At 49.1% G+C, this 13,826-nt stretch overlaps 1 protein-coding gene across 2 annotated transcripts in view; it reads left to right on the top strand.

Moving 5' to 3' along the window:
• LOC134573418 (transforming protein RhoA-like) overlaps positions 1-13,826 on the top strand; it is an 82,472-nt gene that overhangs the window by 64,555 nt on the left and 4,091 nt on the right. Inside the window, exons 1-3 of one of the 2 annotated variants that reach the window (XM_063433175.1) lie at positions 5,144-5,236; positions 8,719-8,876; positions 10,303-10,423. In XM_063433175.1, coding sequence (XP_063289245.1) covers positions 8,721-8,876; positions 10,303-10,423 — 277 coding nt within the window. In that variant the 5' untranslated portion in view covers positions 5,144-5,236; positions 8,719-8,720. Of the gene's footprint in view, positions 1-5,143; positions 5,237-8,718; positions 8,877-10,302; positions 10,424-13,826 lie in introns of those variants that run through there. The other variant, XM_063433173.1, reaches the window with a different exon arrangement.

Below are 13,826 nucleotides of genomic sequence, written 5' to 3'. Positions count from 1 at the left end.
ATCCCTAGGGTCTTTAAAGGGGCAATATTGTAGGTCACTCAACCTGCAAGGTGATTTAACCCCCTTAAGGACACGACATGTGTGACATGTCATGATTCCCTTTTATTCTAGAAGTTTGGTCCTTAAGGGGTTAAAGCACATTTTGTAAAAAAAATGACTCCCTGGAACTCTTAAACGATTATATAATTCCTTTCTTGCAATGTTATGTGAATGTGGAGGTAGGTTAAATAGACACTAGGCACCCAGACCACTTGGTGTCAGATTTTCCCCATTCAAAAAGCATTGAATAATGCTTTCCTACGGGGAGGTCTAATGCGCGCGCAACCATTGCCGCGTATGTGCCTTACGTCTCCGCCGGCGGAGGAGCGTGGGCAGAGCCTAGCCCAAAGCCAGGAGACATCAGAGCTGGATTCAGGCAAGTGGCTGAAGGGGTCTTAACCCCTTCAGCCCTGCAGGGGTGGGGGTACCTATTAACCTGTTTTCCTGGCACTGTAGGATCCCTTTAAGGATGTCGGCTTACACACTCAGCCCATCAGCAATGTCCAGTTTAAAGTTTTCACATTGAAGCATTGGACCAGAGCTGAAAGGAGAGGTCAAAGGGCCCCATCTCTAGCGTTAAATGTTCATAAACTGGCTATTGGAACCATAAGTTAGATAAGGCAAAGCTATTACGGTGGCTGGAGTATTCATTTAACCTCCCTGCCCGCTAGGTTATATCAAACCCAGATGCTATTTAACTTCCCCGTCTGCTAGAATATATCAAACGCAGAAATTCTTAAACCTCCCTGCCTGCTAAGTTATATCATTCCCAGTAATTACTTAAGCGCCGCTCCCCCCCCCCCCCACCGGGTACATGGTAGAAATCCAGGATTTTACGGAGTCTGGATATTGTTGGATGACACAGAGGGTTCATATGTTTCTTTTTACTGTTTTTAATAGCATAGAATGAATAAACACACGGTATAATGTTGGGTAATGCATCGGCTCTAAATAACACTACTCAACATCAAAAGGGCTCAATAACCATCAGAACTGGAACCTAAACTGTATGTAATCACCATAGGCTGTTTGAACGCCTATACTCACTGCACAAGAAGAAAACTTCCTTCTTGAAAATTTCAGGCTGAAAAGATGAGAACTGGTAAAGATATGAAAATTATTAGGAAACTATGATACAATGATTGATTTCAGATTGTAATTAAATCGATACAGCCCGGAATAAATGCTCTTATCAGTAATCCCTTTTGTCTTTGTTACCTCCATGTCAGTAAGAAGTTAATTGCTGTAAAAGGCTGAAATTTATCACATGGGGCTCCTATAAAGCTAAATATTCCATCGACTTATGATGCATTGTCTGGACCAATCTGCTGATATCATAATGTAACCAAATAGAAAAGCTTTTGTTCCATGGCCACACAGACCACTGACCTTGTCTTATGGAAATCTTAACTTCTGTCCTCCATAATAACGGCTTCATCCACCGCTCTACTTGGGTTGGAACATATTAGAGTCATTCCATAATAAGGAGTTACTAACACAATCCTTGACCCATGCACTGTACCGGAAGGCTTGAAGGTCTAATGTGAAACCCTAAATGAAAGTCTGGTCTCTGAAGAAATGCAAAGTGCCAAAGATGTAATGTTTTGCTACTCTATCTGCCAGTGGTGGTATTTTGGCTTCGTTCTATCAATGTCTGGAAACGTTGCTGATGGATCTTCGTTTTCTCTTTGACCATTAATGAAGTTCCTCTCAAGCTGCGTGATCTTATATTAGCATTTCAGAAATACCTGGACCGAGGTGAATACATGTTACCCTATTATAGGGCTCTATGGAACGGTCTTGGAAATATCACATGGTGCAAGCTGACAGAAGATTGCTTAATCGGCCCAAATTGCTCAATGGCATGTGTGATTAGTTCAGGGTTTGCCAAGCTTCTTTGACGGACTTTTAGAATTTGGTCGACTCAAGTCTCTGAATTTAAATTAGATCCTATGAATTGTTTTTTGCCAGAACAAGATTAGCTTTTTCCTGTTTATAAATAATTGACTTAATTTCCTATAACAGGAGTGTAATGCACAGATATTGTAGTACTGTATGGACACTATTACTAGAAATACCAAATTGTGATCAATTTTGAACACAACGATGAAGTAAGGACGATAGGCAACTGAAAAGCTATTTTCTCCCCTAATTAAAATGAAGCTGCTGAAATTCCTGATCACTCTGAGCAGTCAGGTAAGCTACTCTGACGTCTATCTGTGCATTATTTTTTTTTTTTTTTACCAGATTTTAAAAATCTCACCTCTACGGTCATAAACGCCTTCAATCTTGAAATGTATGTTACCAAAGGAATTGTGACCTTTTGAGATGGCATCTTTTCTGGCTAACTCTATTAAAAATTAAAAAAAATTAAAATAAATCTGTTTAGAAAAGCAAACTGATTTGAATTGGATATTTGGGAAAATAAAATTGGAAAGCATTAGGAGGATATTGTGCATGCGCTAATCAGCATCTCCTCATAGAGATGCTTTAAATCAATGCATCTCTATGGGGAACATGCAGCACCTCCATGCTGAACACTGGCCCAAAAAGCACCTCCAGAACCTGCAATTAAAGTTAGAGTGGATCTCTGGACTCAAGATTGGCCAAAAGGTTAATTGCAATCTGTTGTACAAATCCCAAAATGCTTGTGCAGGTGGGGATCTATAGTCTCCCACCCTCGCAGAGCTGTATAATTATTTATTTATTTATTATTGCCATTTATATAGCGCCAACAGATTCCGTAGCGCTTTACAATATTATGAGAGGGGGATTTAACTATAAATAGGACAATTACAAATAAACTTACAGGAACAATAGGTTGAAGAGGACCCTGCTCAAACGAGCTTACATTCTATAGGAGGTGGGGTGTAAAACACATTAGGACAGGAATTTACAATCGAATAAGGTGGGCTGCCCTTTAGGAGAGGGCAAGAGACAGGTATGTGAGGTAAGGGTTAGTCTTGGAGGCCATAAGCTTTCCTAAAGAGATGGGTTTTAAGGCACTTCTTAAAAGATGCAAGACTAGGGGAGAGTCTGATGGCGGTAGGCAGGCTATTCCATAGGAAGGGAGCCGCCCGTGAGAAGTCCTGCAAGCGCGAGTTGGCCGTACGAGTGCGGACAACGGACAGCAGGTGGTCACGGGCAGAACGGAGAGACCGAGAAGGGACATACCTATGGATCTGTGAGGAGATATGAGGGGCTAGAGTTGTTCAGTGCTTTATAGGTGTGAGTTAGTACCTTGAATTGACTCCTATAGCATACAGGAAGCCAATGTAAGGACTGGCAGAGGGGTGAGGTGTGAGAGAAACGACTAGAGAGGAAAATCAATCTAGCAGCAGCATTCATTACGGACTGTAAGGGTGCAGTACGGCTATTGGGAAGACCAATCAGGAGAGGGTTACAATAATCCATGCGGGAAATTACTAGAGCATGGACAAACTCCTTGGTAGTATCTGGTGCAAGAAAGTGGCGGATGCGAGCTATGTTTTTGTGTGTGAATGTTTTTACGTGTAGTGTTGGCATTCGAATGCAGTTGTATGTTTCCATGTGCTCTTGCTATTTGAAAACAGTGGTGTACTTGCGTTTAGTGTTTGCTGGGATGAAGGTCCATGCACATACACACTTGTCACACACAGATGCAGACATGTAATAAATACATAGATAACATGTAACACATATATACACATACACAGAATTATCACATTACATATTTTAAGCCACCCCTGCTTCCATACCCTTTTTTTTTTAGGGCAGGAGGGTGGTCCTGTGTCTCAGTGAGATAGGAGTCAGACTCTTCTTCGTGTCTGGTTCTCCCCTCTTTTCACAGTTCATTGATAAGCTGGGAGGAAGTGACTTGCTTCATACTGGGCAGGGCCTGGTCACTCTTAAATGGCAGCGGTGCCTGATGAAAGATGTATCGGGTGGCCCTAAATACATGGGACCTCAGAACTTGCGGGAGGATATCTGGAATTTGAGAGTGCTCCCCTCCCCAGAGGAGTAGACTGGGACTAAGTTACCGCACATCTGGAACTCCTCACCCAGTAAACTACACTGCAACTTGGGCATGGATTCTCTTTCAGGCCGCTATTTGGACACCGAGAGTGCTCGGTGATGAGGGAGAGATATTATATATATATATATATATATATATATAGGGGTACGGTCCCTGGGAAGGGACAATTGTACTCTATATTGTATGCAACACCAAGCTTTATTGGGTATTAATTTATCAAATGTGACCAAATAAAAGGTGTAACGCACTGACGTGTTTCAACCTGTAGAGGTCCCCGTTAGGAAGCGTTGGCTATGTCACCACGCTGACAAGGTTCCCACTGTGGGTGCCATACAGCGCTACGGAATCTGTCGCTATATAAATATTAAAATAATAATAATTGCAGCTATATATAATACAACTTGTATTAATGTCACGGAGGGCGCGGGACCTGCGGCAGGCAATATGTAGCAAGGGGACGGTTAGTGATGTCACGGGGGGCGCGGGGGGCGGTTAGTGATGTCGCGGGGGGCGGTTAGTGATGTCACGGAGGGCGCGGGGGGGGCGGTTAGTGATGTCACGGAGGGCGCGGGGGGCGGTTAGTGATGTCACGGAGGGCGCGGGGGGGCGGTTAGTGATGTCACGGAGGGCACGGGGGGCGGTTAGTGATGTCACGGAGGGCGCGGGGGGGCGGTTAGTGATGTCACGGAGGGCGCGGGGGGGCGGTTAGTGATGTCACGGAGGGCACGGGGGGCGGTTAGTGATGTCACGGAGGGTGCGGGGGGGCGGTTAGTGATGTCACGGGGGGGACGGTTAGTGATGTCACGGAGGGCGCGGGGGGGCGGTTAGTGACGTCACTTTATTGAGACCATTGTGTTTATATACAGTTTGTCTTTATATGAGACAGGTTTAAATGTGGCGCGGTTTGATGACGCAGCAGTTGAATACGTCACATCGGATAAGGACTTCCGGGTCGGAGTTTTCTCGGCAGTTTAGCACTCTAGGAGCCTCTCCCTGTTGCCTGTCACTAGCGGTCGCTGATTGGCTGGCGCCATATGTCAGTTACGGGTAAGTTCCGCCCCCCTCTGACACTCTGCGCTGCCATTGGTCCCTGCAGCTGTCGGTCTGTTCCAATTGGTTCTTCGGCTGCTGACGTCAGGGCGCCAGACAGGGGAGTCTGGACGGAGCGGGAGAGAGCGGAGGGTGAGTGTGTGTCCCCCGGGGGCCCCTCTCCGCCCTGACCGGCAGCCCGGCCCCCACTGGGGAGAGAGAGGGGGGGCAACGATTGCAAGCTCTGCGGCCTAGACCCCCCCCCACAGTATATTAGGGTCAGCTGTGCCCCCCCCCCACAGTATATTGGGGTCAGCTGTGCCCCCCCCCCCACAGTATATTGGGGTCAGCTGTGCCCCCCCCACAGTATATTGGGGTCAGCTGTGCCCCCCCCCCACAGTATATTGGGGTCAGCTGTGCCCCCCCCCCACAGTATATTGGGGTCAGCTGTGCCCCCCCCACAGTATATTGGGGTCAGCTGTGCCCCCCCCCCACAGTATATTGGGGTCAGCTGTGCCCCCCCCACAGTATATTGGGGTCAGCTGTGCCCCCCCCCCACAGTATATTAGGGTCAGCTGTGCCCCCCCCACAGTATATTGGGGTCAGCTGTGCCCCCCCCCCACAGTATATTGGGGTCAGCTGTGCCCCCCCCACAGTATATTGGGGTCAGCTGTGCCCCCCCCACAGTATATTAGGGTCAGCTGTGCCCCCCCCACAGTATATTGGGGTCAGCTGTGCCCCCCCCACAGTATATTGGGGTCAGCTGTGCCCCCCCCCCACAGTATATTAGGGTCAGCTGTGCCCCCCCCCACAGTATATTAGGGTCAGCTGTGCCCCCCCCACAGTATTTTGGGGTCAGCTGTGCCCCCCCCACAGTATTTTGGGGTCAGCTGTGCCCCCCCCCACAGTATATTAGGGTCAGCTGTGCCCCCCCCCACAGTATATTGGGGTCAGCTGTGCCCCCCCCCCACAGTATATTGGGGTCAGCTGTGCCCCCCCCACAGTATATTGGGGTCAGCTGTGCCCCCCCCACAGTATATTGGGGTCAGCTGTGCCCCCCCCACAGTATATTGGGGTCAGCTGTGCCCCCCCCACAGTATATTGGGGTCAGCTGTGCCCCCCCCACAGTATATTGGGGTCAGCTGTGCCCCCCCCCCACAGTATATTAGGGTCAGCTGTGCCCCCCCCCCACAGTATATTAGGGTCAGCTGTGCCCCCCCCACAGTATTTTGGGGTCAGCTGTGCCCCCCCCACAGTATTTTGGGGTCAGCTGTGCCCCCCCCCACAGTATATTAGGGTCAGCTGTGCCCCCCCCCACAGTATATTGGGGTCAGCTGTGCCCCCCCCCACAGTATATTAGGGTCAGCTGTGCCCCCCCCCCACAGTATATTGGGGTCAGCTGTGCCCCCCCCCACAGTATATTAGGGTCAGCTGTGCCCCCCCCACAGTATATTGGGGTCAGCTGTGCCCCCCCCACAGTATATTGGGGTCAGCTGTGCCCCCCCCACAGTATATTGGGGTCAGCTGTGCCCCCCCCCACAGTATATTGGGGTCAGCTGTGCCCCCCCCACAGTATATTGGGGTCAGCTGTGCCCCCCCCACAGTATATTAGGGTCAGCTGTGCCCCCCCCACAGTATATTGGGGTCAGCTGTGCCCCCCCCCACAGTATATTGGGGTCAGCTGTGCCCCCCCCACAGTATATTGGGGTCAGCTGTGCCCCCCCCCCACAGTATATTAGGGTCAGCTGTGCCCCCCCCCACAGTATATTAGGGTCAGCTGTGCCCCCCCCACAGTATTTTGGGGTCAGCTGTGCCCCCCCCACAGTATTTTGGGGTCAGCTGTGCCCCCCCCCACAGTATATTAGGGTCAGCTGTGCCCCCCCCCACAGTATATTAGGGTCAGCTGTGCCCCCCCCCACAGTATATTGGGGTCAGCTGTGCCCCCCCACAGTATATTGGGGTCAGCTGTGCCCCCCACAGTATATTGGGGTCAGCTGTGCCCCCCCACAGTATATTGGGGTCAGCTGTGCCCCCCCCCACAGTATATTAGGGTCAGCTGTGCCCCCCCCCCGCATTGTATAAGGGGTCAGCTGTGCCCCCCACCCCCCCCCGCACAGTATATTAGGGTCAGCTGTGCCCCCCACCCCACAGTATATTAGGGTCAGCTGTGCCCCCCCCCACAGTATATTAGGGTCAGCTGTGCCCCCCCCCACAGTATATTAGGGTCAGCTGTGCCCCCCCCCACAGTATATTGGGGACAGCTGTGCCCCCCCCACAGTATATTGGGGTCAGCTGTGCCCCCCCCCCCGCACAGTATATTAGGGTCAGCTGTGCCCCCCCCCACAGTATATCCCCCCCACAGTATATTAGGGTCAGCTGTGCCCCCCCCCCCCCCCGCAGTGTATAAGGGGTCACGTGTGCTCCGACCCCCACCCCCCGCAGTATATTAGGGTCAGCTGTGCCCCCCCCACAGTATATTGGGGTCAGCTGTGCCCCCCCCCACAGTATATTAGGGTCAGCTGTGCCCCCCCCCACAGTATATTGGGGTCAGCTGTGCCCCCCACAGTATATTAGGGTCAGCTGTGCCCCCCCCCGCACAGTATATTAGGGTCAGCTGTGCCCCCCCCCGCACAGTATATTGGGGTCAGCTGTGCCCCCCCCGCACAGTATATCCCCCCCCACAGTATATTAGGGTCAGCTGTGCCCCCCCCCCCGCAGTATATTGGGGTCAGCTGTGCCCCCCCCACAGTATATTAGGGTCAGCTGTGCCCCCCCACAGTATATTGGGGTCAGCTGTGCCCCCCCCACAGTATATTGGGGTCAGCTGTGCCCCCCCCACAGTATATTGGGGTCAGCTGTGCCCCCCCCACAGTATATTGGGGTCAGCTGTGCCCCCCCCCGCACAGTATATTGGGGTCAGCTGTGCCCCCCCCCGCACAGTATATTGGGGTCAGCTGTGCCCCCCCCCGCACAGTATATTAGGGTCAGCTGTGCCCCCCCCCCCCGCAGTGTATAAGGGGTCAGGTGTGCTCTGACCCCCACCCCCCGCAGTATATTGGGGTCAGCTGTGCCCCCCCCCACAGTATATTGGGGTCAGCTGTGCCCCCCCCCCACAGTATATTAGGGTCAGCTGTGCCCCCCCCCCCACAGTATATTGGGGTCAGCTGTGCCCCCCCCCCCCAGTATATTAGGGTCAGCTGTGCCCCCCCCCACAGTATATTGGGGTCAGCTGTGCCCCCCCCACAGTATATTGGGGTCAGCTGTGCCCCCCCCCCCACAGTATATTGGGGTCAGCTGTGCCCCCCCCACAGTATATTGGGGTCAGCTGTGCCCCCCCCCCGCACAGTATATTGGGGTCAGCTGTGCCCCCCCCCACAGTATATTAGGGTCAGCTGTGCCCCCCCGCAGTGTATAAGGGGTCAGGTGTGCTCCGACCCCCACCCCCCCGCAGTATATTAGGGTCAGGTGTGCCTGTAATAGTAATATGGAGTCGAGGCATCTGCTGGTGGGGGGGCTGGGGGTCCCTGTGATATGGAGTCGTGGGAGCTGCTTGAGTCCCTGTGATATTGATGCCCACATTGCAGTTTGTGGATTGCACAGATCTCTCTTACTATCATCCTTCTCGTTAACCCCAGGAATGGCTGCCATACGCAAGAAGCTTGTCATTGTTGGTGATGGGGCCTGTGGAAAGACTTGTCTTCTCATTGTGTTCAGTAAAGACCAGTTCCCTGAAGTCTATGTACCCACTGTCTTTGAAAACTATGTTGCAGATATTGAAGTGGATTCGAAGCAGGTAAGTGTGTGTTTATCAGAGGAGGGTATAGCCCTGATCCCATACACAGTGACACACCCTCGGTTACAGATTGGCAGGCTGTGGGGGGGGAGAAGGGGAGTGGCCAGTAGTGACGTGTGGCAGGCTGTGGGGGGGGAGAAGGGGAGTGGTCAGTAGTGACGTGTGGCAGACTGTGGGGGGGAGAAGGGGAGTGGCCAGTGACATGTGGCAGGCTGTGGGGGGGGAGAAGGGGAGTGGTCAGTGACGTGTGGCAGGCTGTGGGGGGGAGAAGGGGAGTGGTCAGTGACGTGTGGCAGACTGGGGGGGGGAGAAGGGGAGTGGTCAGTGACATGTGGCAGGCTGTGGGGGGGAGAAGGGGAGTGGGGGGGAGAAGGGGAGTGGTCAGTGACGTGTGGCAGGCTGTGGGGGGAGAAGGGGAGTGGTCAGTGACGTGTGGCAGGCTGTGGGGGGGAGAAGGGGAGTGGTCAGTGACGTGTGGCAGACTGTGGGGGGGAGAAGCGGAGTGGTCAGTGACGTGTGGCAGACTGTGGGGGGGAGAAGCGGAGTGGTCAGTGACGTGTGGCAGACTGTGGGGGGGAGAAGCGGAGTGGTCAGTGACGTGTGGCAGACTGTGGGGGGGAGAAGCGGAGTGGTCAGTGACGTGTGGCAGACTGTGGGGGGGAGAAGCGGAGTGGCCAGTGACGTGTGGCAGACTGTGGGGGGGAGAAGCGGAGTGGTCAGTGACGTGTGGCAGGCTGTGGGGGGGGGGGGAGGGGAGTGGTCAGTGACGTGTGGCAGGCTGTGGGGGGGAGAAGGGGAGTGGTCAGTGACGTGTGGCAGGCTGTGGGGGGGGAGAAGGGGAGTGGTCAGTGACGTGTGGCAGGCTGTGGGGGGGAGAAGGGGAGTGGTCAGTGACGTGTGGCAGACTGTGGGGGGGAGAAGCGGAGTGGTCAGTGACGTGTGGCAGACTGTGGGGGGGAGAAGCGGAGTGGTCAGTGACGTGTGGCAGACTGTGGGGGGGAGAAGCGGAGTGGTCAGTGACGTGGGGGGGAGAAGGGGAGTGGTCAGTGACGTGTGGCAGGCTGTGGGGGGGAGAAGGGGAGTGGTCAGTGACGTGTGGCAGGCTGTGGGGGGAGAAGGGGAGTGGTCAGTGACGTGTGGCAGGCTGTGGGGGGAGAAGGGGAGTGGTCAGTGACGTGTGGCAGGCTGTGGGGGGAGAAGGGGAGTGGTCAGTGACGTGTGGCAGGCTGTGGGGGGGAGAAGGGGAGTGGTCAGTGACGTGTGGCTGGGGGGGGTGGAGAGAAGGGGAGTGGTCAGTGACGTACGGTTCCAGATTGGCAGGTTGTGAAGAAGGAGATGGGAGTCATGTCCTTCCCGGGTGGGAGGGTTGGGGGAGCTATGGTCCTCAGGGGGGAGGATAATGTGTGTATGCTTTTGGGTTTTGCAGGTAGAGCTCGCACTCTGGGATACAGCTGGTCAGGAGGATTATGATCGTCTTAGACCTCTTTCTTACCCCGACACAGACGTAATTCTTATGTGTTTCTCTATCGACAGTCCAGACAGTTTGGGTAAGTAACATTCTCCTCTCATAGTTATGGCAAGTGAGCAACCTCCACTTCATTCTGTGACTCTGTGAGAGTAGGAACCGTCTTATTCTACCGTGACGCGGCCAGTGAGAGTAGGAATAGTTTTATTCTATCATGAAGTGGCCGGTTAGTGTAGGTCTTGCAATCTATTAGCAGAGCAAGAGAAATTCTAAATTAATCCCTTAACCCCTTCAGGACCGGCCTGTTTTTGCGATGTTTGTACGTTAAGGACCAGAGCAGTTTTAACACTTTTGTGGTGTTTGTGTTTAGCTGTAATTTTCCGCTCTCTCATTTACGGTTCCCATACAAGTTATATACTGTTTTTTTCACGACAAGAAGGGCTTTCTTTACATACCAGTATATATATTATGTCATATATTGTATTTAAAAAAAATAATAAAATATGGTGAAAAATAAAAAAAAAAACATGTTTTTGGACTTTTACTTGAAAAATCTTTTACTTATCTACAAAAGCTAATGAAAAAAACTGCTAAATAGATTCAAAATTTTGTCCCGAGTTTAAAAACACCCAGTGTTTACATGCTTTATTGCTTTTTTTTGCAAGTTATAGGCCTATAAATACAAGTAGGAAATTGCTGTTTCAATATATATATATTTTAAATGTATCAATAGTGACATTGTTACACCGTTATCTGTCATAAATCCCCGAAACACACCTAACATGTACCGTATTTATCGGCGTATAACACGCCCCGGCGTATAACACGCACCTCATTTCCAGAAGGAAATTCCAGGAAATTTCCACCTCTCCCATAGTATTCCCCCCCCTCATCCCATAGTGTTCCCCCCCCCTTTCCATAGTAATCTCCCCCCCTCCCATAGTATTCTCTCCCCCCTCCCATAGTATTCTCTTCCCCCTCCCATAGTATTCCCCCCCATAATATTCTCTCCCCCCTCCCATAGTATTCTCCACCCCCCATAGTGTGTCCCCCCCCCCCTCCCATAGTGTCCCCTAGTGCACTTTCCCTCTGTCCCATATTTACTTACCTGTCTTGAAGCGTGGGCCGGCTTCACAGCGCGCACCGCGGAACTGGAACTTAAATTTCAGGTTCCGGTTTCCGGCGGGACTGAAAGGAAGTGTGCACACAATAGTGTGCACACTTCCTTTCAGTCCCCCTGGAAACCGGAACCTGAAATTTAAGTTCCAGTTCCGCGGTGCGCGCTGTGAAGCCGGCCCACGCTTCAAGACAGGTAAGTAAATGTAGGATATCGGCGTATAACACGCACCCATGATTTTCTCCCTATTTTCAGGGAGAAAAAGTGCGTGTTATACGCCGATAAATACGGTACATATTTTTTAAAGTAGACAACCCAGGGTATTCAAAATGGGGTATGTCCAGTTTTTTTTAGTAGCCACCTAGTCACAAACACTGGCCAAAGTTAGCATTTATATTTGTTTGTGTGTTAAAAATGCAAAAAACGCTAACTTTGGCCGGTGTTTGTGACTAAGTGGCTACTAAAAAAAGCTGAACATACCCCATTTGCAATACCTTGGGTTGTCTTCTTTCGCAAATGGTATGCCATCATGGGGCTAATTCTCATTCCTTGGCTACCATACGCTCTCAAAGGCAACCTAACCAATCTGACAAATTTCAATAAAAAAAAAAAAAGTAAAATCAAGCCTTATATTTGACCCTGTAACTTTCACAAACACTATAAAACCTCTACATGTGGGGTACTGTTATACTCAGGAGACTTCGCTGAACACAAATATTAGTGTATCAGAACAGTAAAATATATCACAGCAATAATATCCTCAGTGAAAGAGCTGTTTGTGTGTGAAAAATGCAAAAAACTTCACTTTCACTGACAATATCATCGCTGTGATATGTTTTACTGTTTTGAAACACTAATATTTGTGTTCAGCGAAGTCTCCCGAGTAAAACAGTACCCCCATGTACAGGATTTAGGGTGTCATAGAAAGTTACAGGGTTAAACACAGTGCTAGCAAATTAAATTATCTGGACTTTTGGCCTGGGTTGGCAGGCAGGTCCCTCAAATTGCAATCATTAAAATTACTTAATTAGGTAAAAATATTACATAAATATGCACGTAGAATTTTAATATATATACATATTTATATATTTGACGTCTACGTGTATATTTATGAAATTATTTATGTAATTATGTATGTGGACATATGTATATTTCGTATTATTTTTATTTATTTATTTATACATAGATATATATATCATTACATTCTAAGTATATTTTGATATAAATATATATATATCAATATCAAAATACTGTTAGAATAAAACTGAATATATATATATAATTTTTTTTTAATTATTAAAAATTATTTTTATTTTTTGTTATTTATTTTTATTAACATATTATTTGTATTTTATAATAATATATATATACCATATATATAGTTATTATATATATTGTATATATTCGTGTGTAATTTAAATATAAGTGTATTTTTATAATTATATACGTATATATAAATATAAAAATACACTTAGTGTGACATTATATATATGATATATATACATATATTATATATAGGTATATATAGATATAATACATGTATATATAGCATATATATACACATATTATTTTTTTTTTTTACACAGATTTTTTTTTTACACTTTATTTTGGATTTTTCACTTGCAGGGAGACTGCCTGTCAGCACAGACAGTCCCCCTGCAGGCAGACACATGGACACCTATTGCGGTCATGTGATCGAGTGATCACATGGCCGTGGGGTCCTGATCTGCCGAAGGGGGACTGCCTGGGCAGACAGGCAACCCCCCTGGACCGGGTGGAGCACTGATCGCCGCCGTGGGACCGACGGCGATCAGGTAAGTAGCCCAAAACCGTTATGACGGTTCAGGACCGTCAGCGGTCCAAACGCACGTTTTACCGCTGACGGTCCTGAACCGTCAGCGGTCGTTAAGGGGTTAAGGACTGAGCCAAATGTACACGTTGTAAACAAACCTGGAATTTGACTATATGTCTGTTCAACCGTAATTCGCCTCTTTCATATTAAGTGCACCCACACTTATTATATATTTCCCCCGAATAAAATGATATATAATGTGTTACATTTTTTTCACGTTGAAATTCTCCAGATTGGTAACGTTCCCTTTGAGAGCGTATGGTAGCCCAGGAATGAGAATTACCCCCATGATGGCATAACATTTGCAATAGTAGACAACCCAAGGTATTGCAAATGTGGTATATCCAGTCTTTTTTTTTTTTTTTTTAGTAGCCACTTGGTCACAAACACTAGCCAAAGTTAGTGCTAATATTTGTTTTTGTGTGTGTGGAAAAATGCAAAAAAACTAATTTAAACACCAGTGTTTGTGACTAAGTGGCTCCTAAAAAAGACTGGACATACCCCATTTGCATACCG

The sequence above is a fragment of the Pelobates fuscus genome, chromosome 9, assembly GCF_036172605.1.
Source record: "Pelobates fuscus isolate aPelFus1 chromosome 9, aPelFus1.pri, whole genome shotgun sequence".
In the NCBI taxonomy this organism is placed as follows: Eukaryota; Metazoa; Chordata; class Amphibia; order Anura; family Pelobatidae; genus Pelobates; species Pelobates fuscus.
This window is presented reverse-complemented; position numbering and strand designations above follow the sequence as displayed.